General features: G+C 45.3%; 1 protein-coding gene and 1 non-coding gene across 2 annotated transcripts; both read left to right on the top strand.

Annotated features, from left to right (window-relative positions):
* Positions 1-1056: 1056 nt before the first annotated feature.
* On the top strand, positions 1057-25833 carry LOC129523684 (putative uncharacterized protein FLJ92257). The gene is made up of 9 exons (XM_055347120.2): positions 1057-1272; positions 4250-4336; positions 12514-12628; positions 14481-14597; positions 16305-16369; positions 21905-22027; positions 22775-22965; positions 25018-25075; positions 25168-25833. The coding sequence occupies exons 8-9, from the start codon at positions 25073-25075 to the stop codon at positions 25738-25740; spliced, it is 576 nt and encodes a 191-aa protein (XP_055203095.1). The 5' UTR covers positions 1057-1272; positions 4250-4336; positions 12514-12628; positions 14481-14597; positions 16305-16369; positions 21905-22027; positions 22775-22965; positions 25018-25072; the 3' UTR covers positions 25741-25833.
* Positions 2045-2148, top strand: LOC115935432 (U6 spliceosomal RNA). Its single transcript, XR_004071067.2, has one exon. It is a non-coding gene; the product is annotated as a U6 spliceosomal RNA (small nuclear RNA).
* Positions 25834-25839: the final 6 nt, after the last annotated feature.

Raw genomic sequence — 25839 nt, 5'->3', positions numbered from 1 at the left:
GCTTTGTGGAAAGCCCGTACTTTGGTAAGGTCTCTATAATCTGGAATGTGGCCTACAATATTATAGGCCCCCAAACTCCAGTTTTGTTTTTTGTTTTTTGTTTTTTAAGACAGAGTCTCGCTCTGTCACCTATGCTGGAGCGCAGTGGTGCGATCTCGGCTCACTGCAACCTCCACCTCCCGAGTTCAACTGATTTTCCTGCCTCAGCCTCCTGAGTAGCTGGGATTACACACGTCCACCACCACACCCAGCTAATTTTTGCATTTTTAGTAGAGATGGGGTTTCACCATGTTGGCCCAGGCTGGTCTCGAACTCCTGACCTCAGATGGTCCACCGCCTCGGCCTCCCAAAGTGCTGGGATTACAGGTGTGAGCCACTGCGCCTGGCCAAACTCCAGTTTTTCATGTTTCCTGCATAGGTCGGGGTCGTAGGGAGTGATTCATTCTAGCAGAACTCCCTCGATTTTAAGGCAGGTATTCTATTTATTAATTGACAAAGGAGGCATATTTCTCCCCTGGTAATATAAAGATTTAGGTCCTTTTCCCAGGGACTTTGTTTCCACTGTGAGGGTTCTTGGAAAACTAAGCAGAGGATGAGGAAAAGACTGTGAACAAGTTTGCTGGTCCCTCCCTGTCCTACAAAAGAGCATACCTCTTCTGTAACCAGCAGATCCTTTTCTTTAGTCAAGGCTGGACAGATTGAGATGAGGGTGTGTGTGTGTGTCTGCATGTGTCTGCGTGCGTGCATGGGTGTGTGTGTGTGTGTGTGTGTGTGTGTATGTATGTGTATGTTGAGACAGGGTCTCTGTCACCCAGGCTGGAGTGCAGTGGTGAGATCAGAGCTCACTGCAGCTTCCACTTCTGCAGCTTCCACTTTCATCCTCCCACTTCAGCCTGCAGAGTAGCTGGGACTATAGGAATGTGCCACCGCACCCAGCTCATTTTCTAATTTTTTGTAGAGATGAGGTTTCACTGTGTTGCCTAGGCTGGTCTTGAACTCCTGGCCTCATGGGATCCTCCTGCCTTAGTCTCCCAATGGGCTGGGATTATAGGTATGGGCCACCTCAGCTGACCTGCGATGATTTTTCAACAATATGATTCCTCTTTTACAGAACCACCTAAGCTGAAGATTCCCTTGAGAACAAGGGCTAGCCTGTGATTTCGTGACCTTTCTTCCATTTGTGGTTCTTGCCAAGTGGAATTTAAATGACCTTTTATCAAGATGGATAAACCCAAGTTTCCCAGTGCCGGAATATAGAAAATGGATGGATAAGTAAGTCCCACTCAGCACCCATAGCCCAGACATGGGGACCTCAACACACCTGGGTCCCAGACATCACCTTTCATTGTGAGTAGCTCAGAGATGACATTCTTGGTTGTTAAGTACCCACTGGCAATAGTTTATATAACAGCAAGTGAAGGAATAAATAGTCACCAAAACATTTTCTGTTCCCAATTCCAGCATTAATTGGATTAGAAAGTTATCTTATGAAGAATTTTCATGTACCACAGTCCTGACCATATCTTCAAGTCAACAGAAAAATTCTATTAAACAGTCAACCTTCTGTCTCACTCTGTTGCCCAGACTAGAGTGCAGTGGTGCAGTTATGGCTCACTGTAGGCTCAAGCAATCCTCCTGACTGAGCCTCACAAGTAGCTGGGACTACAGGTGCTTGTCACCACACCTCGCTAATTTTCTCATTTTATATATATATATATGTATCTCAGTACCACAGGACTGACTGGAAAACTTGAGTATGTGTGGATTTTGGTATACATAGAAATGGAGGAGCTGGAACCAATCCCCCCATATACCAAGGGACAAATTGTGTCTGTTTCTACAGTTATACTGTAGGATACATTGTGTTCCATGACAATGGTAATTTTTAGCGACAATTTTTAATTGAGTGGAATTACCATAAAAATAATAAAAGCAGCAGCTAATATTTACTGAGCTGTTAATGAGATCCCTATAAATACCATAGATTTTTAAATTCCCCATAACTCTTCCTTACTTCACTTAACCACTTTATCTTAAATTACTCATGCTTGCTTCGGTAGCTCATATACTAAAGTTGGAACAATAGAGAGATTGGCATGGCCTCTGTGCAAGAATGACATGCAAATTTGTGAAGCATTCCATATTTTTTTAAAAAAAGAAAAAAATACTCCGAGATTTTCACTGTGTTTGTGCATATGACCTTTTGTTTAGGTTGAATTATATCCAAAGATGATATTTCCAGAAGTGAGATTACTGTGAGTCACAGGGCATGAGCATTCTTATTATGCTTGATGTAAGTTGCCAAGCTTTCAGGCATGGTGGCTGTCGACCTATAATCCCAGCACTTTTGGAGGTTGAGGTGGGAGGACTGCTTGAGGCCAGGAGTTGGAGGAGGCAGTATAGTGAGTCACTGTCTGTATTATTTTTTAAAAACTGCCAAGCTTTAACCTGGAAGGTTTATTTACAATTTAAACATCACTAATAGTATAAGAAAACACCCATTTCACCGCACCTTTGCCAGCACAGGGTATTATAATTTAACAAGTTATTTTCTGTTTGATTATTTTTAATAAATAAAAGACCTCATATTACTTTATTTTCATTTGTCACTTTTTTTTTTTTTTTTTTTGAGACAGAGTCTTGCTCTCTTACCAGGCTGGAGTGCAGTGGCGTGACCTTGGCTCACTGCAACCTCCGCCTCCCGGGTTCAAGCGATTCTCCTGCCTCAGCCTCCTGAGTAGCTGGGATTACAGGCACACGCCACCATGCCTGGCTAATTTCTGCATTTTTAGTAGAGACAGGGTTTCACCATGTTCGTCAGGCTGGTCTTGAACTCCTGAACTCATGATCCACCCACCTCGGCCTCCCAAAGTGCTGGGATTACAGGTGTGAGCCACCGTGCCCATCCTATTTGTCACATTTTAATATTTTTTCTTATGTTAGCTTGTTAGCTTTATTTCTTTATTGTCTTTTTTTTTTTTGAGACTAAGTCTCGCTCTGTCTTCCAGGCTTGAGTGTAGTGGCACAAGCACCATCTCAACTTACCACAGTCTTGACCTCCTGGGCTCAGGTGATCCTTCCACCTCAGTAGCTGGGACTATAGGCACATGCCACCGTGCCTGGCTTTTTTTTTTTTTTTTTTTTTAGTACAGACGATGTCTTGCTATGTTTTCCAGGCTGGTCTGGAACTCCTGCCCTCAAGCAGTCCTCCCCCACCCCCTCCCAAAGTGCTGGTATTATAAGTGTGAGCCACTATGCCTGGGCTGCCTGTGACTTTTCCATTTATTTATAGAGTTAATGTGTCTTTTACTAATTTGATGATCTATTTATTTAATCTCTTTAAATTATAAAAATAGTAAATATTTTTAAGAAAGAAGTGAAAAATTTCCTTTACTCTTTAGACCCATAATCTTATCTCAGGAAGTAATTGCTACTGAGAAAATGGGCCATATTTTTCAAGATACAGGCTAATTGGACATCACTTCACATTTTCATATTTCGTGGACATCTATGCCAATACCTATTGATCTTTCTTAATCCTTTTCATGGTTGCATAATATTTTATTATATGGATGTATCACAGTTTACCAGTCAGCCGCTGTAGGCATTTAGGCTTCTTCTACTATTTGCTTTGAGCTCTTTATATAATTAAAAATTAACCCCCTGAGCCAGATGTGGCAGCTCACACCTGTAATCCCAGCACTTTGGAAGGCTGAGGTGGGAGAACTGCTTGAGGGTAGGAGACTACCATCAGCCTGGTCAACATAACGACACTTTGTCTCTACTAAAAATTAAAAAAAAAAATGAGCTGGACATTGTGGTGGACACCTGTAGTCCCAGCTCCTGGGGAGGCTGAGACTGGAGAATCACTTGAGCCTAGGAGGTTGAGGCTGCAGTAAGCTGTGATCACACCACTGCACTCCAGCTTTGGTAACAGAGTAAGACTGTGTTTCTTAAATAAAATAAAAATCAGGTGGGAAGATTGCTCGAGCCCAGGAGGTTGAGGCTGCAGTGAGCTCTGATCGCACTACTGCAGTACAGCCTAGGCAATAGAGCAAGACCCTTTCTCAAAAAATAAAATAAAATAAAATAAAAATTACCCTTTATCATATTTCCCAGTGACACCTTCCCTCCTACATTTTTCCTAGAAGCCCTTGAATTTTGTTTGCTTTTCACATACCATTTAAAACTTTTAAGTACTGATGTCTGTCTTGTGTCATCCCTCTTTTTTTTTTTTTTTTTTTTAAAGAATGTCTTTTTGTCACTTTCAACTAAATCTACCATGAAAGACTTCAGAGTCCAGGAAGAGAGACTGACTGGGCAGCATCTTATTCAGGTACAAAAAGACTTGGACTATAACACAGAAATGGTCAAATAACAGCACATGCATGAAGTGCAATGGGAAGCTCTTCTGGAGGGTGAGAGAAGCTTCCAGTTAAGGTAACATTGAAACCGGGTCCTGAAAGATGAGGAAGAGTTGCATGAAAGTGGGGAGGGAAGGGGGAGGTGGAGGGATGGGGAATGGGCTGGGATGGGATGTAGTGAGCTGCCCAGGCAGGGAAACTAGCACTGTAAAGACCTGGACAATGAAGATGGCAGATTTTGTTCAGGGAATGGTGAATTAAGTGTGGCAGGAATGCATTGGAGAGACAGTAATTTGCTTGCATGGAATTTTGCCCAAGAGACCTCATTACAGTTTCTAATCTGTTGATGTTACCATGCATCCCTGTCCTTGTCAAATAGTTTAGAATAGGTATAATGATCACAATAACACCAATCATAGTATTTCATTAGTTACACAAAATCACAGATAGGTGCCACAGTTATCTCCGTTTTATGCACAAAATGATGAAGACTTGTGGATAATAAGTGATTTGCCCAAGCTCACCTGGATATTAAGACTGAGTCAAATGTTGGGTCTGGTCTGACTTTAATGCTTGCTTTGTTCATGAGCACCACGTATTGCCTCTCCTATGCAGTTAAGCAGGTAGACAGGTGAGAGAAGAACCCATTCTCTCTACTCACACACTTCTGACCAAATATGTGTGCGGGGTTTCTACACCAGTTCTCCAACTCTCTGGATACCAACTGTGTATCCCACAGTTCCATCCTGACACTACCTGGAGTTAGTGCAGACCCCACAGATTAGGGGCTCAGTCCCATGACACCACCCTCACTTTAGATGCCAGTTGCAAGTCCTAGATTGTCACCTGTATTTTGACCAACCAGTTAGAAATCAGGGGTTCCCATGACCCTCTTCTTGGGTTTAATTATTTGCTAGAACAACTCACAGAACTTAGAAAAACAGGGTTTTTTTTCCTTTTTTTTTTAAGAGACAGGGTCTTGTTCTGTTGCCCAGGCTGGAGTGCACTGGTGCAATCATAGCTCATTGAAGCCTCAACCTCCGGGGCTCAAGTGATTTTCCTGCTTCAGCCTCTCAAGTAGCTGGAATTACAAGTTTCCCACCACCATATCTAGCTAATTTTTTTAATTTTTTGTGTAGATGGGTTCTCATTACATTGCCCAGGCTGGTCTCAAATTCTGGGCTCAAGTGATTCCCCCACCTCTGCCTCCAAAAGTGCTGGGATTACAGGCATGAGCCACCACATCTGGCCAGTTTATTTTCTATTACTAGCTCAGTGTAAAGGCTGCATCTCAGGAACAGCCAATGAAAGAGATGCACAGGACAAGGTAAGTGGGGAGGGGCACAGAGCTTCCATGCCCTCTGTTGGGCACGCTACCCTCCCAGCACCTCCTTGTGTTCAGCAACACGGAAGCTCTCCAAACCCTGTTGTTTAGGATATTTATGGAGGCATGATTGATAAAATCATTGGCCATTGGTGGTTAAGTCAATCTCCAGCCCCTTTTGCCTCCTGGAGTTCAGCTAGTAAGGCTGAAAGTTCCAAGCCTCAAAAAATGTGGTTGGGGTTGGGCATGGTGGCTTACGCCTGTAATCCCAACACTTTGGGAGGCCGAGGTGGGCAGATCACCTGATGTCAGGAGTTCAAGACCAGCCTGACCAACATAACATGATGAAACCCCATCTCTACTAAAAATACAAAAATTAGCTGGGCATGATGGCACATGCCTGTAATCCCAGCTACTCAGGAGGCTGAGGCAGGAGAATAGCTTGAACGTGGGAGGCGGAGGTTGTGGTGAGCCGAGATTGTCCCATTGCACTCCAGCCTGGGCTACAAGAGCCAAACTCCGTTTAAAAAAAAAAATGTGGTTTGTTCCTCTGGCAACCAGCCCTTCTGAAGCAGTCTAGGAACTTCCAGCCACCCAGGCATCTCAACAGCATCCCACATGCTTTCTTACCATGCTGCAGATCTGAAAGAACTTAGAGGCCCTTGTGTCAGGAACCTGGGACTAAGACCAAATATTAAAACAGAAGGTGCTCCTATTACCTCTATCACTAAGGACTTTACAAGAGCTTTAGAAGCTTTGTGCCAGGAACCAGGGGCAAATACCAAATATACATTTCTTTTCTTATATTTGAGACAGAGTCTCACTCTCTTACCCAGGCTGGAGTGCAGTGATGTGATCGTAGCTCACTGCAGCCTTGACCTCCTAAGCTAAAGCAATCCTCCCACATTAACCTCTCCAGTAGCTGGGACTACAGGTGTGCATCACCATGCCCAGCTGATTTTAATTTTAATTTTGTAAAGGCAGGGTCTTGCTATGATGCCAAGGCTGATCTTGAACTCTTGGCCTCAAGCATTCCTTCCTCTTTGGCCTCCCAAAATGTTGGGATTATAGATGGGAGCCCCCATGCCCACCAATCACAAGGATCTTTATAAGAGAAAGGAGGTAGGAGAGTCAGAATTAGAGAAGGAGATGTGGTGATGGAAGAAGAGGTCAGAGAGGAAGATTTGAAGATGCTGCACTTCTGACTTTGAAGATGGAGTCAGGGGCCATCTTCAAGGTGAGTCAAGGAATGGGCGTGGCTTCTAGAAACTGGAAAAGGCAAGGGAGCACATTCTCTCTAGAGCCTCCAAAAGGAATGCAGCCCCTCTGACACCTTGACTTTAGCCTTACTAGACCTAGCTGGGTTTCTGGGCCCCGGAACTGTAAGATGATAGATTTCTGGTGTTTTAAGCCACTAAATGTAGGGTAGTTTGTTGCAGCAGCAAGAAGAAATGAACATGAAGCCAGGGGCAGTTGCTCACGCCTGTAATCCCAGCACTTTGGGAAGCTGAGGTGGGAAGATTGCTCAAGCCCAGGAGCTTAAGACCAGTCTGGGCAACATAGTGAGACCTCATGTCTACACAAATTTTAAAGAAAAGGTGGGGCGTGGTGGTTCATGCCTGTAATCCCAACACTTTGGGAGGCTGAGGGGGGTGGATCATGAGGTCAGGAGTTCAAGATCAGCTTGGCAAAGATGGTGAAACCCCATCTCTACTAAAAATACAAAAATAAGCCCGGTGTGGTGGTGCGCGCCTGTAATCCCAGCTACTTGGGAGGCTGAGGCAGAGAATCACTTGAATCCGGGAGGCAGAGGTTGCAGTGAGCCAAGATCACGCCATTGCACTCCAGCCTAGGCGACAGAGTAAGACTCTGTCTTAAAAAAAAAAAATTAGCTAGGTGTTCTGGCGTGCACCTGTAGTCTCAGCTCCTAGGGAGGCTGAGACAGGAGGATTGTTTAAGCCTAGGGCGTTTAGGTTGCTGTGAGCTGTGATTGCACCACTGTACTTCAGCCTGGGCGATAGAGCAAGACCCTGTCTCAGAAAGGAAGGAAGGAAGGAAGGAGCATGGTGGGAATGGGGACAGATGGCAATGTTAGGTAGAGTGGTCAGGGTTGGCCTTATAAGTGAAAATTGAGCAAAAGTTTGAAGCAGGTGATGGAGCTGGCCAAGGTGCTGAGGGAAGAGCACTGTAGGCTGAGTCAACAGGATAAAGGCGTTAGGAAACTCCCTGGTGTGTCAGGCTCTGGAAGGAGGCCAGAGGAGCAAAGAGATAGAGGTAGTGAAGCAGGCGAGGAGGCCAGGGAGTTGCTGGGATCAGTACAGATCATGTAAGCCCTGGAGGCTATTGCTGGGGCTTTGGCTTTGGCTTTTACTCTGACTGAAATGGGAACCGTGGACGGGGGTGTTGGGGGTGGGTTCTGAGCAGAGAAGCAACGTGATCTTTCTCCTGATTTAAAAGCACCCCCTGGCTGCTGAGTTGAGAAAGACTGTCGGAAGATTTGGATAGAAGCAGGGGGGCTGAGATTTGGCAACATCCAGGCGGGAGATGAAGTCAGTCAATAGGATTTCCTGACAGACTGGATGTAAGCTGTGAGAGACAGCAGGAGTCAAGGTTGAGTTTGGTTCTAATTGAATTACTAAGTAATTTTTGAAAACACTACTGCCTTTCCCAATCCTACCAAGTAAAGGATGCTAGATTAAAGAAATCTCAAGTCAGGCCGCACAGGTGCAGTGGCTCACACCTATAGTTGCAACAGTTTGAGAGGCAGAGATGGGAGTATGTTTCAAGGCCATGAGTTCGAGAACAGCCTTGCAACATAGTAAGACCTCCCTCTACAAAAATAAAAGAAAGAAATTTAATAAAATGAAATAAATGTAGCCGGGCATGGTGGTGTGTACCTATGGCCCCAGTTACTCAAGAGGCTGAGGTGCACAGATCTCTTGAGGCTAGGAGTTTGAGACCATCTTGGACAACATAGACTTCTCTGTCTACAAAAGTTTAAAAAAAAAAAGAAGCCTGATATGGTGGTGCTTGCCTGTATTCCCAGGTACTGGTACAGCTGAGGCAGGATGATCTCTTGAGCCCAGCTGGTCAAGGCTGCAGTGAGCTATGATTATACCACTGCACTCCAGCCTGGGTGACAGAGCAGGACCCTGTCTCAAAATACAAATATGGATGAAGTGAAATCTCAGGTCAGACCAGTCCCTTCTAGGCTATGCAGGCCTTGCAACCACATAGCTGCATGATCAGGATTGTGTGGCTGTGGATGAGGAGACCCCTGCCCAATTGTTGTTGGCTATATAATCAGTTTATTTTTAAATATAGTAATCAGATATATTTCATCATGCTTAATGGTCTGAAATATGTGTGGGTTTTGGAATTCTCCTTAGAACAGGTTGTAACATCTTATTGGCTCCATCATTCCCTGATTTTTTTATCTTATCAGTTTTTAATAAGATCAGAATTGGTATTAGACTACCTAATCAGTTTTGATTAAGGAGAAAATGAAATTGTGTTGTTCACACTTTATCCAAGATTGGTGTCATATTTGCTAAATCAAATCAGTACTTGAACAAATGCAAAATTAGGGCTTATCATGAAACACTATGTCATTCTTGAAGAAGATGCCTTTTTTATTTTTATTTTTTAAGGATGATGTCTTGCTTTTGTCGCCCAGGCTGGTGCAATGGCGTGATTTTGGCTCACTGCAACCTCTGCCTTCTGGGTTCAAGCAATTCTCCTGCCTCAGCCTCCTGAGTAGCTGGGATTACAGGCGCCCGCCACCACACCCATCTAATTTTTGTATTTTTAGTAGAGATAGGGTTTCACCGTGTTGGCCAGGCTGGTCTCAAACTCCTGACCTCAGGTGATCTGCCCACCTCAGCCTCCCAAAGTGCAGGGATTACAGGCATGAGCCACCATGCCCGGCCTCCATTTCTTTTCTGTAGTCTTTAATAAACAGCTGCTATCATTGCAGACTTGCTATTTAGGCACTTAGGAATTTTTCACTAGAAGGCATGTAAAGAAAGACCATCAGCATTTGTAATGAATTTAGCATTCATTCTTTGACTGCATGACTGTCCCAGAGCTGTAACTTTACTAATGAATGTTTCAGAAGCCACTTAGCTAGCAACTGGGCCTAACCAGCCACTTACTCTCATTATTCAGTGCTCTTTTATTCTTGTCTATTTCTCCTCAAACTTGGCTACACTCACAAAGTGATTAAAAACTTGTATTTTCTTTCCTTTTTAGAGACAGGGTCTTGCTCTGTCGCCCAGGCTGCAGTACAGTGACATGATCATGGTTCACTGTAGCCTCAAACTCCTGGGCTTAAGCAATCCTCAGTCTCCCAAGTAGTTGGGACTATGGACGTGTGCCACCATGCCCAGCTAATTTTTTTATTTTTTATCGTGGAGATGGGATCTTGCTAGGTTGCTCAGACTAGGCTCAAACTCCTGACCTCAAGTGATCCTCCTGCCTCAGCCTCCCAAAGTGCTGGGATTACAGGCAGGCATGACCACCTGTGCCCCGCCACCAATTATTTTAAATAATAGCTTTATTAAAATATGATTCACATACCCTTCAATTGATTTATTTATTGAAATCTGCAATTCAGTGGGTTTTAGAATATTCATAGAGCTGTGCATCGATCACCACAGTCAGTTTTAGAACCTTTCATTACCCTATAGAGAAATCTGCACCTCTTAGCCACTACCTCCTACTCCCCCCTACCTGCCTTGACCCCCCAGCCTTAGGCAACCATTGATTCATTTTTTGTCACTATAGAATTTCCTAATCTGGACAAGTAGAATTGTACAATATGTGATCTTTTGTGGCTTTTTTTTCCCTCTTAGCACAATGTTTTCAAAGTTCCTTTATGTCATAGTGTGTATCAGTATTTCATTTCTTCTGTGGCTGAATAATATTCCATGGTAGAGACACACTGCATTTTGTTTATCTGTTCATCAGTTGGTGGACATTTGGGTTGTTTCCACATATTGGCTATTATGAACAATGCTGCTATGAAGATTGCTGTACAAGTTTTTGTGTGGACATGTATTTCTATTTCTCTGGGATATATGCCTAGGAGTGAAATTGTTGCATTATATGATGACTGCATGTTTAAGCCTTTTGAGAAACTGCCAGTTTGTCTTCTAAAATAGCTACACCAGTTGGGTGTGATGGCTCACACCTGTAGTCCCAGCTACTCAGGAGGCTCAGTTGGGAGGATGGCTTGAGCCCACAAGTTCAAGATCAGCCTGGGCAAGATAGCAAGACCCTGTCTTGATTAAAAAATCCAATTAAAATGACAAGCAAAGCGTGGTTACACGATTTTATGTTCCCACCAGTAATGTATGTGGGTTCCAATTCCTCCACATCTTCGCTTTTTTTTTTTTTTTTCTAGACAGGGGCTTGCTCTGTCTCTCAGGCTGCAGCACAGTGATGCCATCACAGTTCACTGGAGCCTTGACCTCCCAGGCACAAGTGATTTTCTCATCTCAGCCTCCTGAGTAGCTGATAATTACAGGTGCATGCCACCATGCCTGGCTAATTTTTATATTTTTTTTGTAGTGACGGGGTTTTACCATGTTGCCCAGGCTGGTCTCTTACTCCTGGCCTCAAGTGATCTGCCCACCTCAGCCTCCCAAAGTTCTGGAATTACAGGCTAAGCCACTGTGCCCGGCCTTCACCAACATTTGTTATTATCTGTTTTTTTTTTCTTTATATCTTAAAGGAGTATAAGAACAAGTGTCTTCAATTAAAGTAAACAAAAAATATAATCCCAGGGCATTGGGAGGGTGGGAGGGTGAGATAGGAAGATCTTTTGATGCCAGGAGATTTTTTGTTTCTTTGTTTGTTTGTTGTTTGTTTGTTTTGAGGCAGTCTCACTTTGTCACCCAGGGTGGAATGCATGCAGTGACGCGATCTTTGCTCACTGCAACCTCTGCCTCCCAGGTTCAAGTGGTTCTCCTGCCTCAACCTCCTGAGTACCTGGGATTACAGGCCCATGCCACTACTGCCTGGCCAATTTTTGTATTTTTAGTAGAGATGGGGTTTCGCCACGTTGGCCAGGCTGGTCTGGAACTCCTGACTTCGGGTGATTTGCCTGCCTTGGCCTCCCAAAGTGCTGGGATTGCAGGCATGAGCCACCACGCCTGGCCTGATGCCAGGAGTTTTAGACCAGCCTGGGCAACCTAGCAAGACCTCGTCTCTACAGAATGTTTAAAAATTAGCCAGATGTGGTGGTGGCTGCCTATAGTCTCTCTCTGTATTTTATTTATTTATTTATTTTATTTTTTTACTTTTTGAGACATGGTCTGGCTCTGTCACCCAGGCTAGAGTGCAGTGGTGTGATTATGGCTCATTGCAGCCTGAAACTCCTGGGATCAAGTGATCAACCCTCCCACCTCATTCTACCAAGTAGTGGGGACCACAGGTGCATGCCACCTGGGTCTCGCTATGTTGCCCAGGCTGGTCTTCAGCTCCTGGCCTCAAGTGATCCTCTCACCTTGGCCTCCAAAAATGCAAGGATTACACGTATGAGCCACCATGCCTGGCCCCTACCCTGCCTATTGAGAACCAGAAGAATGATCCAAATTCTCCTTAGCTCAACTCAAGCCGTTTCCCGATTGCTTCATCAGCAAGGAGCTGGTTATTGGGCTGTTCAGGCCTCCCAAGCAGCACAGAAATGAGGTGAGGGAGTTTTCCTGCTGCTCCACTCTGTGAGGAGTTGGAGGATGATGTTTACTCATTTGCAGAGAGAGATGCCTTGTAGCCACCTTAGGATGGAGGGGACCCTGATTCCAATGTCCTTTTTTTCTTTAGAAACAGCACCTTGCCCTGTCACTCAGGATGGAGTTCAGTGGTCCAATCATGGCTCACTGTAGCCTCAAACTCCCAGGCTCAAGCAATCCTACCACGTCAGCCTTCCCAGTAGCTGGTAAGCACCATGACACTCAGTGAATTTTGTTTTTATTTTTTTGTAGAGATGGGGCCGCACTATGTTGCCATGGCTGACCTTGATCTCCTGCACTCAAGGGATTTTCCTGCCTTGGCCTCCCAAAGTATTGGTATTACAGGCATGTGTCATTGTGCCCACTGTCTCTGGTTCTTAACCTTCTACCTCCCTCTTCCACTTTTAAAGAATGCTTGTAATTACATGGGCTCTCCTAGATACTCCAGGATAATCTTGTTTTAAGGTCAGCTGATGAGCAACATTAATTTTATCTGCACTCTTAATTCCCCCTTCCTATGTAATTGTGCTGTGTAACATACGACATGAGCAATTAGTTGGCAGGGTGGGGGGTTATTACTTTGTCCACCACAGTAACTTGTGCCAGGTACTGAGCTAAGCACTGGTGAATTAAGCATGAATAACACACACTCTGTAATCTCCATCCATTCATGGGAGGAGCACCTCACCTGCCATGCTCCTGAGAATCTGGGGAGTCAAGGAAGTCTTCCATGAGGAGGTGATGCCAAAGCGGACAAGTGACAGAGGAGCCGAAGCTACCCAGGAAGAGAGTAGAGGTTTAAGGGGAAGCGTATTATAAGCAGAGGATATCACCCACTTCAGAGACTCCCAGAGGAGAAAGAGTGTGCATTCAGGGGGCAGATGAGGCTCAGTTGGACTCCATAGCAGGTGAAATGGAGAGGGGCAAGCAGTGAGGCTGCCTTGCAAAGCAGGGCAGAGCAGGGGCTGTTAAGGAGTTTGGACTTAATCCCCGAGGCAAGGAGAAGTGATGTAAATGGGGGAGTAACATGATGAGATTCATGCATTAGAGACATGGCTCAGGCTTCTGTAGAGAAGGCACCAGGGGGAGCAGATGGCTCAGTGGGTGTGCAGGAGACCTCTCACTGAGTTGAGGGAGAGGTTTTTAAAACAGAAGAAGTTTGAGTAATTTAAATGATGGTGGGAAGGCGCTAAAAGTAGGGGATAGGTTAAAGATACAGGAAAGTGGGAGGAAGAACTGACAAGTGAGGTTCCAGAGAGGGCAGGAGAAGAGGAGATTCCCTTAGGGGGATTAACACTTTCTTTTCTTTTTCTTTCTAAGACAGGGTCTCACTCTGTCGCCCAGGCTGGAGTGCAGTGGCATGATCTTGGCTCACTGTAGTGTAGACTTCCCAGCCTCAAGGGATCCTCCCACCCCAGACTCCCAAGTAGCTGGAATTACAGGTGTGCACCACCACCACACCTGGCTAATATTTTTCTTTTTTTTGGTAGACATATAGTCTCACTGTGTTGCGCTGACAGGTCTCCAACTCCTGGCCTCAAGTGATCCTCCTGCCTAGGCTTCCCAGATTGCTGGGATTACAGGCATGAGCCACAGTGCCTGGCTTCTGCTAGTTCTGTGTTCTCTAGAGTTGTCTTTACTTTGTGCTAGTGTGTCCCTCGTTATGCTGATCCTCTGCTAAAATTAATACTTTTTTTTTTTGAGATGGAGTTTCACTCTTGTTGCCCAGGCTGGATTGCCCAGGCTGGAGTGCAGTGGCGCTATCTTGGCTCACCGCCACCTCCGCCTTCCGGGTTCAAGCAATTCTCCTGCCTCAGCCTCCCGAGTAGCTGGGATTACAGGCATGTGCCACCATGCCCAGCTAATTTTGTATTTTTAGTAGAGATGGGGTTTCTCCATGTTGGTCAGGCTGGTCTTGAACTCCTGACCTCAGGTGATCCGCCTGCCTTGGCCTCCCAAGGTGTTGGGATTACAGGCATGAGCCATGGTGCCTGGCCAAAATTAATACTTTCTATATTAAATTTACATGTATATATATATTTTTCTTTTTGATACCAGGTCTCACGCTGTCACTTAGGCTGGAGTACAGTGGCACAACCTCTGCTCACTGCAGCCTCCACCTGCCAGGCTCAAGCAATTCTTCTGACTTAGCCTCCCGAGTAGCTGCGATTACAGGTAAGTGCCGCCACACTGAGCTAATTTTTGTGTTTTTTGTAGAGATGGGGTTTCGCCATGTTTCCCAGACTGGTCTCAAACTCCTGAGCTCAAAGCAATTCACCCACCTTGGCCTCCCAAAGTGCTGGGATTACAGGTGTGAGCCACCTTGCTCATTCTAGTTTAAACTTTTGAGTGGTTTGTGTCTCCTGATTGGACTCCTACAAATACAGAATTGATGGTAGGAAGGGTACCAGGAGATAGACCCACACAGATGGGATTTGGGAATAGGTTTGGTTATCCAAGGAGCAGTGCTGAGCTCCTTGCTAATGGGATATGGGATGCTGGTGATTTCCAGGAAGTGATCTCACAGTGACTCCAGCTACCACTTACTGTTGATTATGATGAAATACCAGGTGAAGGCCGGGTGCGGCAGCTCACCCCTGTAATCCCAGCACTTTGGGAGGCCAAGGCGGGCGGATCACTAGGTCAGAAGATCGAGACCATCCTGGCTCGGTGAAACCCCGTCTCTACTAAAAATACACAAAATTAGCTGGGCATGGTGGCGGGCACCTATAGTTCCAGCTACTCGGGAGGCTGAGGCAGGAGAATGGTGGGAACCTGGGAGGCGGAGCTTGCAGCGAGCCGAGATCGTGTCACTGCCCTCCAGCCTGGGCGACAGAGTGAGACTCCGTCTCAAAAAAAAAAAAAAAAAAAGAAATACCAGGTGAAGCATATGCCCTGCAAGCTTAGGGGTGCTACAGTTGACCACTGTAGCAGTAAAGATGACTGAAGAATGGCGTGGGATGGATCCTTTCGAATGCACTTGAGCAGCAATCTCCAACCACAGGGCCACAGAGCCAGAGGTGAGCAGCAGGCGAGTGAAGGGAAACTTCATCTGTATTTCTAGCCCCTCCCATCGCTTGCATGACCACCTGAGCTCCACATCCTGTCAGATCAGCAGCGGCATTAGATTCTCATAGGAGCACGAACCCTGTTGTGAAGTGTGCATGCGAGGGATCTAGGTTGTGCGCTCCTTACGAGAATCTGATGCCTGATGTTCTGTCACTGTCTCTCATCACCCCAGATGGACAGTCTAGTTGCAGGAAAACAAGCTCAGAGATCCCACTGATTCTACATTATAGTGAGTTGTAGAATTACTTCATTATGTATTACAACGTAATAATAATGGAAATAAAGTGCACAATATTTGTAATGCACTTGAATCATCCTGAAATTATTCCCTCCACTCCCAGTCTGTGGAAAAATTGTCTTCCACACATTCACTCTGTTTTTTGGTAGAGAGAAGGTCTTAATATATTGCCCAGACTGATCTCAAACTCCTGGCCTCAAGTAATATACCTCTCTCAGCCTCCCAAAGTGCTGAGATTACAGGCATAAGCCACCACCCTCAACCAAGACTGTTTCTTAAACCAAATAAAAATTAAGTGAGATTACTTGAGCCCAGGTGGTCGAGGCTGCAGTGAGCCCTGATTGCACCACTGCACTCCAGCCTAGGTGACAGAAAATAAAAAATCAAATAAAAATAATGTCTCAAAAAATAAAATACAAATTAACCCTTTGTGACATTCCCAGTAACTTTCCTTCTAAGTGTTCCCACAAGTCTTTGAATTTTGTTTAATTTTCACATACCATTTAAGACGTTTAAGAACTTATGTCTGTTTGTGTCATCCCTTTATTTCAAAAGAATGTGTTTGTCACTTCCAGCTGGATCTACCATGAAAGACTTCTGAATCCAGGAAAAGAGACTGACTGGGTAACATGTTATTCAGGTACAAAAAGACTTGGACTATAACTCAAAAATGATCAAATAATAGTGCATGCATCAAATGCAATGGGAAGCTCTTTTGGAGGCTGAGAGAAGTTTCCAGTTAAGGTGACATTGAAGCTAAGTCCTGAAAGATGAGGAAGAGTTGTATGAGAGTGGGGAGGGAAGGGGGAGGTGGAGGGATGGGGAATGGGCTGGAATGGGATGGAGTGAGCTGCCCAGGCAGGGAAACCAGCACTGCACAGACCTGGACAATGAAGATGGCACATCTTGTTCAGGGAATGGTGAATTAGGTGTGGCAGGAATGCTTTGTGGAGACAGTAATTTGCTTGTATGGAATTTTTCCTGAGAGATCTCACTACAGTTTCTAATTTTTTGATGTTGTCATCCATCACTGTCCTTGTCAAATAGTTTGGAATAGGTATAATGATCACAATAACACCAAGCATAATATTTCGTTAATTCTCACAGAATCACAGGTAGGTGCCACAGTTATCCCCATTTTACGAATGAAGTGATGAAGACTTAGCAATAATGAGTGATTTGCCCAAGCTCACCTGGATATTAAGACTGAGTCGAATGTTGGGTCTGGTCTGACTTTAATGCTTGCTTTGTTCATGAGCACCACATATTGCCTCTCCTATGCAGTTAAGCAGGTAGGTGAAAGAAAAGCCCGTGTTTGTCTCTGCTCACACACTTCCGACTGAATGTATGTATGGAGTTTTACACCAAATTCTCCAGTGCTCTGGATATTAACTGGGTATCCCATGATTTTATTCTGACACTGCCTGGAGTTAGCACAGACCCCACAAGTTAGGGGCTCAGTCCCATGAGACCATCCTCACTTCAGATGCCAGTGGCAAGTCCTAGGTTGTCACCTGTACTTTTGACCAACCTGTTACAAATCGGGGGTTCCCATAAATCCATTCTTGGGTTTAATTATTTGCTAGAACAGTTTACAGAACTCAGAAAAACAGTTTATTTTCTTTTTTTCTGAGAGAGAGGGTCTTATTTTTTTTGCCCAGGCTGGTGTGCAATGGTGCAGTCATAGCTCACTGCAGGCTTGACTGCCTGGGATCCAGGGAGATCTCATCCTCCCTAGTAGCTGAGACTACATGCCTGCACCACCACATCTGGCTAATTTATTTTTTGTATAGATGGGGTCTTGTTGTGTCGCCCAGGCTGGCCACAAATTCCAGGTCTCAAGTGATCCTTCCACCTCTGCCTCTTAAAGTGCTAGGATTACAGATGTGAGCCACCGCATCTGGCCAGTTCATTTCCTATTACTGGTTCATTGCAAAAGATACATTTCAGAAACAGCCAATGAAAGAGACGTACATGCTGGATGCAGTGGCTCACGCCTATAATCTCAGAACTTTGGGAGGCCGAGGTGGGAGCATCGCTTAAACTGAGGAGTTTGAGACCAGCCTGGGCAACATGGTGAAAACCTGTCTCTACAAAAAATAAAAAAATAATAATAACCGGGTGTGGTGGTGTGCACCTAGAGTTCCAACTACTAGGGATGCTGAGGTGAGAGGACACCTTGAGCTGGGGACTGGGGAGGCTTAGGTTACAGTGAGCTGAGATTGTGCCACTCCACTCTAGCTTGGACTAAAGAGCCAGGCCCTATCTCAAAAAAAAGAAAGATGCCCAGGGCAAGGTAAGTTAGGAGGGGCACAGAGTTCCCATGCCCTCTGTTGAACATGCCACCCTCCCAGCATCTCCTGTGTTCAGCAACCCCAGAAGCTCTGCAAACCCTGTTCAGGGTGTTTATGGAGGCTTTATTATGCAAGCATGATTGATAAAATCTTTGGCCGTTGGTGATGAAGGCAGTCTCCAGCCCCTCTTCCTCCTGGAGTTCAGTGCATGAAGCTGAAAGTTCCAAGCGTCTAATCATGTGGTTGCTTCCATTGGCAATCAGCCCTCCTCCTGAAGAAATCTAGGAGCTTGCAGTCACCCAGTCATCTCAACAACAAAATATTAAAACAAAAGATGTTCCTGTCACATCTATCACTGAGGTCTTTGTAAGAGCTTTAGAAGCTCTGTGCCAGGAACCAGGGACAGAGATGAAATATATATTTCTTTTCTTTTTTTTTGAGACAGAATCTCCCTGTGTCATCCAGGCTGGAGTGCAGTGATGTGATCATAGCTCACTATAGCTTTGGCCTTCTGAGATCAAGCGATCCTCCCATCTCAACCTCCCAAGTAGCTAGGACTACACATGCATGTCACCCATGCCCAGCTCATTTTTGTAGAGTCAGAGTTTCACCATGTTGGCCAGATGGGGTCTTCTTTTGTTGCCCAGGCTGGCCACAAATTCCTGGGCTCAAGTGATCCTCCCACCTCGTCCTTGTAGAGATGAGATTTAGTTATGTCGTCCAGGCTGATCTCAAACTCCTGGGCTAAATCGATTGTCTCACCTCAGCCTCTCAAGTAGCTGGGACTACAGGCGCATACCACCATGTCGGGCTAATATTTATTTTTATTTTTTTCTGGAGGTGGGGGTCTCACTATGTTGTTCATGCTAGTTTCAAACTTCGGGCCTCAAGTGTTCCTCCTGCCTTGACCTCTCAAAGTGTTGGGATTCTGGGTGGGAGCCACCATGCTCAGTAGTCACAAGGGTCTTTATAAAAGGAAGAGAGTAGGAGATTCAGAATTGGAGCAGGAGATGTGGTGATGAAAGCAGAGGTAAGAGAGGGAGATTTGAAGATGCTTCACTTCTGGCTTTGAAGATGGAGTCAGGGGCCGTGATCCAAGGAATGGGGGTTGCTCCTAGAAGCTAGAAAAGCCAAGGGAACACTTTAGAGTCTCCAGAAGGAATGCAGCCCTGCTGACACCTTGACTTTAGCCTTAATAGACCTAGTTTGGGTTTCTGGCCGCTAGAACTGTAAGATGGTAGATTTGTGGTGTTTTAAGCCACTAAATGTAGGAAACTGCAAACTATGTTGCAGCAGCAAGAAGAAATGAACATGAAGCCAGGCATGATGGCTCATGCCGGTAATCCCAGCACTTTAGGAATTTAGGCAGGAGGATCACTTGAGGCCAGGAGTTTAAGACCAGTCTGGGCAACATAGTAAGACCTTGTCTCCACAAAAAATGAAAAAACTGGCCAGGCATGGTGGCTCACGCCTGTAATTCCAGCACTTTGGGAGGCCGAAGCGGGCAGATTACCTGAGGTCAGGAGTTCGAGACCAGCCTGGCCAACATTGCGAAACCCCGGCTCTACTAAAAATACAAAAATTAGCTGGGCGTGGTGGCACGCACCTGTAATCCCAGCTACTTGGAAGGCTGAGGCAGGAGAATCACTTGAATCTGGGAGGTGGAGTTTGCAGTGAGCCGGGATCGCACCATTACACTACAGCCTGGGCAAGAAGAGTGAAACTCTGTCTCAAAATAAAATAAAATAAAATAAAATACTAAAAAATTTAGCCAGGCATGATGGCGTGAACCTGGAGTCCCAGCTACTCGGGAGACTGAGGTGGGAGGATCGCTTGAGCCTGGAAATTTGAGGTTGCAGTGAGCTGTGATTGCACCACTGCACTCCAGCCTTGGTGACAGTGAGATCTTGAAAAAAAGAAAGAAGAAAGTAAAGAAAGAAGAAATGAGCATGGTGGGCATGGGGACAGATGGCAATGTTAAATAGAATGGTCAGGGGTGGCCTCCTAAGTGAAAATTGAGTAAAGACTTGAAGGAGGGGAAGGAGCTGGCCAAGGTGCTGAGGGAAGAGGCTCGTAGGCAGAAACAATAGAATAAAGTGTCTGAGGTGTGTCTGAGGCTCTGGAAGGAGACCCATGGAGCAGACGGAGAGAGGGAGAGAATTAGGGGAGGGGGCCAGGGAGTTGCTGGGTGGGGATCAGTACAGATCACATAAGCCCTGGGAGGTTATTGCTGGGGCTTTGGCTTTTACTCTGACTCAGATGGGAACTGCGGGAAGGTTCTGAGCAGAGAGGCGACATGATCTGTCTCCCATTTTAAAAGCGTTCTCTGGCTGCTGAGTTGAGAAAGACTACGGGAAGATGTGGGTAGAAGCATGGGGGCCAAGCTTTGGCAACATCCAGGCGGGAGATGATGGTGGTCCTGACCAGGGCCATGGTGGTGTTGAGAGATGGTCAGAGGGGAGAAGTAGGGGAGGAGGCCAGGGAGTTAGTGGGTGGGGATCTTTAGTACATGTCGAAGACAGTCAACAGGATTTCCTGACAGACTGGATATGGGGTGTGAGAGAAGGCAGGAGTCAAGGTTGAGTTTGATTGTTACTGAAATTATTAAGTAATTTTAAAAAACACTACTGCCTTTCCCAATCCTACCAAGTATGGGATGCTAGATTAAAGAAATCTCTTCAGGCTCATTGCAGTGGCTCATGCCTGTAGTCCCAGCTGTTTGGTAAGCAGAGGTGGGAGTATCTTTTAAGGGTAGGTGTTCAAGACCAGCCTGGACAACACAGCAAGATCTGCTCTTTACGAAAATATTTTTCAAAATGAAATAAATGTAGCTAGGCATGGTGATGTGTACTTGTAGTTTCAGCTACTCAGGAGGCTGAAGTGGGCAGATCTCTTGAGGTCAGGAGTTTGAGGCCAGCTTGGGCAACATAGCAAGACGCCTCACTCTACAAAAAAATTAAATAACCAGGCATGGTGGCACTCAAGTGTACTACCAGCTGCTGGGGAGCTGAGGCAGGAAGATGGCTTGAGCCCAGCAGGTCGAGGCTGCAGTGAGCTGTAAGTGCACAGCTGCACTCCAGTCTGGGTGACAGAGCAGGACCTGTCTCACAATACAAATAAAAATACAAGTAAAATAATGACATCTCAAGTCAGAGCCTTTTGGCTCTGCAGCCCTTGCAACCCCTCAGCCGTGCAGTGGGGTTTGCGTCTCTGGGAATGAGGAGACCCCTGCCTGGTGTTGTTGCCTGACTAATCAGTGTTTTAAAAGATATATTAATCGGGGTGGGCACGGTGGCTCACACCTGTAATCCCAGCACTTAGGGAGACCCAGGCGGGTGGGTCACCTGAGGTCAAGAATTCAAGACCAGCCTTCTCTGGTCTTGAATTCTAAGAAAATACAATAATTAGCCGGACATGGTAGCGGGCGCCTGTAATCCCAGCTACTTGGGAGGCTGAGGTAGGAGAATCGCCTGAACCTGCGGGACGGAGGTTGCAATGAGCTGAGATTGTGCCACTTCACTCCAGCCTGGGCAAAAGAACAAGACTTTGTCTCAAAGAAAAAAAAAAGTATTATATCAACATGTAATGGTTTTATCACTAATATGTAATGAATATTAAATATTTTTAAAATCTTGTATTATATCAACATGTAACGGCTTTATTAATATGTAATGAATAATATTTTAAAAATTTTGTCTTATTTTCTAGTTTTAATATAATTATTTACAGAAAGAAATAGTCCTAGAGATCTTCAATAAAGTTAAAAAATGTAAAGGGATGTTAGACCCCAAAAGATTGAGAATTTCTAGTTTAGAAATATTCAGAGTAAGCCACATACAACTTGCTACTTGAACTATTTTTTTCTTTATGTTTTATTTTAGGAGATGGGGTCTCACCCTGTCACCCAGGCTTGAGTACAGTAGTGCTATCACAGCTCACTGCAGCCTTGAACTCCTGGGCTAAGGATCCTCCTACCTGAGCCTCCTGAGTAGCTGGGACTGTAGGTATACATGACGATACTTGGCTAATTTTTAAATGGTTTTGTAGACATGGGGTCTTACTTTGTTGGCCAGGCTGGTGTCAAACTCATGGCCTCAAGTGACCCTTCCACCCCTGTCTCCCATCCTAGAGGTATGTGCCACCACAAGGAGCCCTTGTTCAATTTTCTAAAAAAAAAATTTCTAAAGTAAGGCTGTGGGATGATGGCAGGAAGATAAAAGAAAAACAGAAGAATAAGTTAAAATGACTTATTCGCCTATATTCTTTTGACAGCAAGAAGAACTTTTAGTATATACATTCCTTACAAACAAAAGGCAGATAAACAATGTTGTATAGGAACTTCAACACACACTGTACAATATTCCCACTTTTCTGACATAAGTTATGGAAATTTCGTGGTTTACTTGAGTGTCGCTACCAGTATTTTGCTTCTCTGATGATTTTTATCAACTTCCTCATCTGTTAACTTCTCTCCAAGGTATGTCATATCATGACATACTGCCGCTGCACGAACATGGCCAGTGTCTTCCTATTAAACATGTAGAATGCTTTCCTAATTTCTCTTTTTACTCTCTGTCTTTGTGTTTTGCATTTTCCTTACTTTTATTGTCAGAAACTCCAGAAAGTCAATCGTACTAATTTATCACCATTTGCTTTATTAATTTATACTTTGCTTATATGGAATTTTGCCCAACAGACCTCATTACAATTTCTAACCTGTTTTATTTATTTATTTTTTTTTTCTGAGACAGGGTCTCCCTCTCTTGTCTAAGGCTGGAGTGTAGTAGTGCTATCACAGCTGACTGCAGCCTCAACCTTCCAGGCTGAAGCGATCCTCCCATCTCAGCCTCCCACGTGGCTGAGACTATAGGTGCTTGCCACTATGCCCAACTAATATTTGGAATTTTCCTATACGTGGATTCCAGAGGGGTGACAGCGAAACGTGAGTAAGCATGGATTTTGGCATATGCAGAGACGGGGGGCTGGAACTAATTCTGTATACTGAGGGACGACGGTATATGTTTTTACAATTACGCTGTAGGATACATATTGTTGCATAGCCTTGAAAATAATAATTTTTAATTGAGTGGAATAATAATAATATTGATAAAAGTAGCAGCTGGCCAGGTGTGGTGGCTCACACTGGTAATCGCAACACTTTGGGAGGCTGAGGCAGGAGGATGGCTTGAGGCCAAGAGTTTGCGATAGGCCTTGGAAACAAAGGGAGTCACCATCCCTACAGAAAAATACATGAATTAGCCTAGTGTGGTGGCATGTTCCTGTAGTCCCAGCTACTTGGGAGGCTAAGCTGGGAGGATCACTTGAGCCCAGGGAGGCTGAGACTGCAGTGAGTCATGATCAGGCCTCTGCACTCCAGCCTCAGTGACAGAGTGAGACCCTGTCTCAGAACAACAAAAAAGTAGCAGCTAACATCAACTGACCTTTTACCAGGTGCCTATTGATACCATAGTTTAATTTCTTATAACTGTTTCTTATTTCACTTACCAACTGTGTCTTAAGTTACTCCCCAGATTTTTACTGTGTTTGTACAGATGACCTTTTGTTGAGATTGAATTGTCTCCCCAGAAGTAAGATTACTGTGAGTCATGGTGAATGGACATTCTCCTTACCCTTGATGTAAATGGACAAGGTTTTGGGTGCCTCCCAGCTATAATCTTAGCACTTTGGGAGGCTAAGACCAGAGGATTGCTTGAGGCCAAGAGTTGGAGGAGGCAGTATGGCAGTATGGTGAGACCCTGTCTCTATTATTTTAAAAAATTGACAAGCTTTACCCTGGAAGGCTTATACACAATTTAAACACCCCTCATAGTATAAGAAAGTGCCCATTTCACTGCACCTTTGCCAGCACAGGGTATTATAATTTAGTAAGTCATTTTTTGTTTGATTATTTTAAATAGATAAAAGACCTCATATTACTTTACTTGTCACATTTCAACATCTTCTTTTAGCTTATTAGCTCTATTTCTTTTCTGTCTGTAAATGGTTGTTGTTGTTTTCTTCTTTGAGACAGGGTCTTGCTCTGTCACCAGGCTGGACTGTAGTGGCATAATCATGCCTCACTGCAGCCTTGACCTCCCAGGCTCAAACTTCAGCATTCCGAGTAGCTGGGACTACAAGTGTGCACCACCACTCCCAGCTAATTTTTTTCTTTTTTTGGATAGAGACAGGGTTTCACTGTGTTGCCCAGACCGGTCTCTAGCTCCTGGCCTTAAGCAATCCTCCTGTATTAGCTTCTCAAATTGCTGGAATTTCAGGCATGAGCCACCATGCCTGGCCTGGGCTAGTCCTATATTCTCTAGAGTTCTCTTTACTTTGTGCTAGCCAATCTCTCATTATGCTGTTCACCTGTTATAATGAATAATTCTCTGTATTAAATTTTACCACTTTAAACTTTTGAGCGGTTTATGCTTCCTGATTGGACTCTAATATGTTAGGAAGGGTCCCAGGAGATAAACCCACACAGATGGGATTTGGGCATAGGTTTGGTTTCCCGGGGACAGTGCTGAGCTCTTTGCCAGTGGGAAATGGGATGCTGGTGATTTCCAGGAAGTGACCTCACAATGACTCAAGCTACCACTTACTGTTGATTGTGACAAAATGCCAGCTGAGGCACATGCCTTGGGAGCTAAGTGGTTGCTGCACTTGACCACTGTGAAGACTGGTGTGGGAAGGGTCGTTTTGGATGCACTTGAGCAGGGGTCCCCAACCCCTGAGCCATGGAGCCATAAGGAGCCACACAGCAGGAGGTGAGTGGTGTCAAGTGAGGGAGTGAGGGAAGCTTCGTCTGTATTTACAGCCACTCCCCTTTGCTCACATTCCCACCTGAGCTCCACCTTCTCAGATCAGCAGCAGCATTAGATTCTCATAGGAGAACGCACCCTGTTGTGAACCGTGCATGTGAGGGATCTAGGTTGCGCTGTCCTTATGAGAATCTAATACCTATTGATCTGTCACTTTCTCCCATCACGCTCAGGTGGGACCATCCAGTTGCAGGAAAACAAGCTTAACACGCCCACTGATTCTACATTATGGTGAGTTCTATAATTATTTTATTATATATTACAGTGTAATAATGGAAATAAAGTGCCTAATAAATGTAACGTGCTTAAATTTTTTGGCCCAGCTCCTACTTCCCGGCAGCCTCTCCAGGCCCAGAACTTTCTCCAGTCAGCCTCCACAGACCAAGCTCATGACTCACAATGGCCTATTTAGGCCCATACCCTACCTCACGGCAGTCTCCGCAGATGAGGCTACTGCCTCACAACAGCCTCCACAGGCACAGCTCCACCGTTACAATGGCCTCTTTAGACCCAGCTCCTGCCTCCCAGCCTTCTCTCCAGGCCCTGAACTTTCTCAAGTTGACCTCACCAGGCCTAGCTCATGCTTCTTGGCAGCCTCTCCAGGCCCAGCTCCTGCATCTTGGCAGCCTCTCCAGTCCCAGCCTCTGCCTCCCGTCAGCCTCTACAGTCCCAACATCTGCCTCACAGCAGATTCTTCACGCCCAGCATCTGCCTCACTGTGGACCACCCAAGCCAAGCTCCCAACCTTTCAGCAGCTTCTACACACCCAGCTCCTGCCACCCAGTGGCCTCTTTAGGCCAAGCTCACGCCTCACAAGGGCCTTTCCAGGCCCAACTTTTGTCTCATGGCCACCTTCCCTGGCCAGATTCCTGCCTGTCTCCCAGCAGCCTAGATAGGCCCAGGTCTTGCCTCACACTGGCCTGTCTACATCCAGCTCATGCCTCATGGTGGCCTCTCCAGGCCCAGCTCCTGTCCCAGGACGTCATCTCCAGGCC

This window comes from Gorilla gorilla, chromosome 6 (genome assembly GCF_029281585.2).
Source record: "Gorilla gorilla gorilla isolate KB3781 chromosome 6, NHGRI_mGorGor1-v2.1_pri, whole genome shotgun sequence".
Taxonomy (NCBI): domain Eukaryota; kingdom Metazoa; phylum Chordata; class Mammalia; order Primates; family Hominidae; genus Gorilla; species Gorilla gorilla.
Note: the sequence above shows the minus strand (reverse complement) of the source record. Positions and strands in the feature narration are given on the sequence as shown.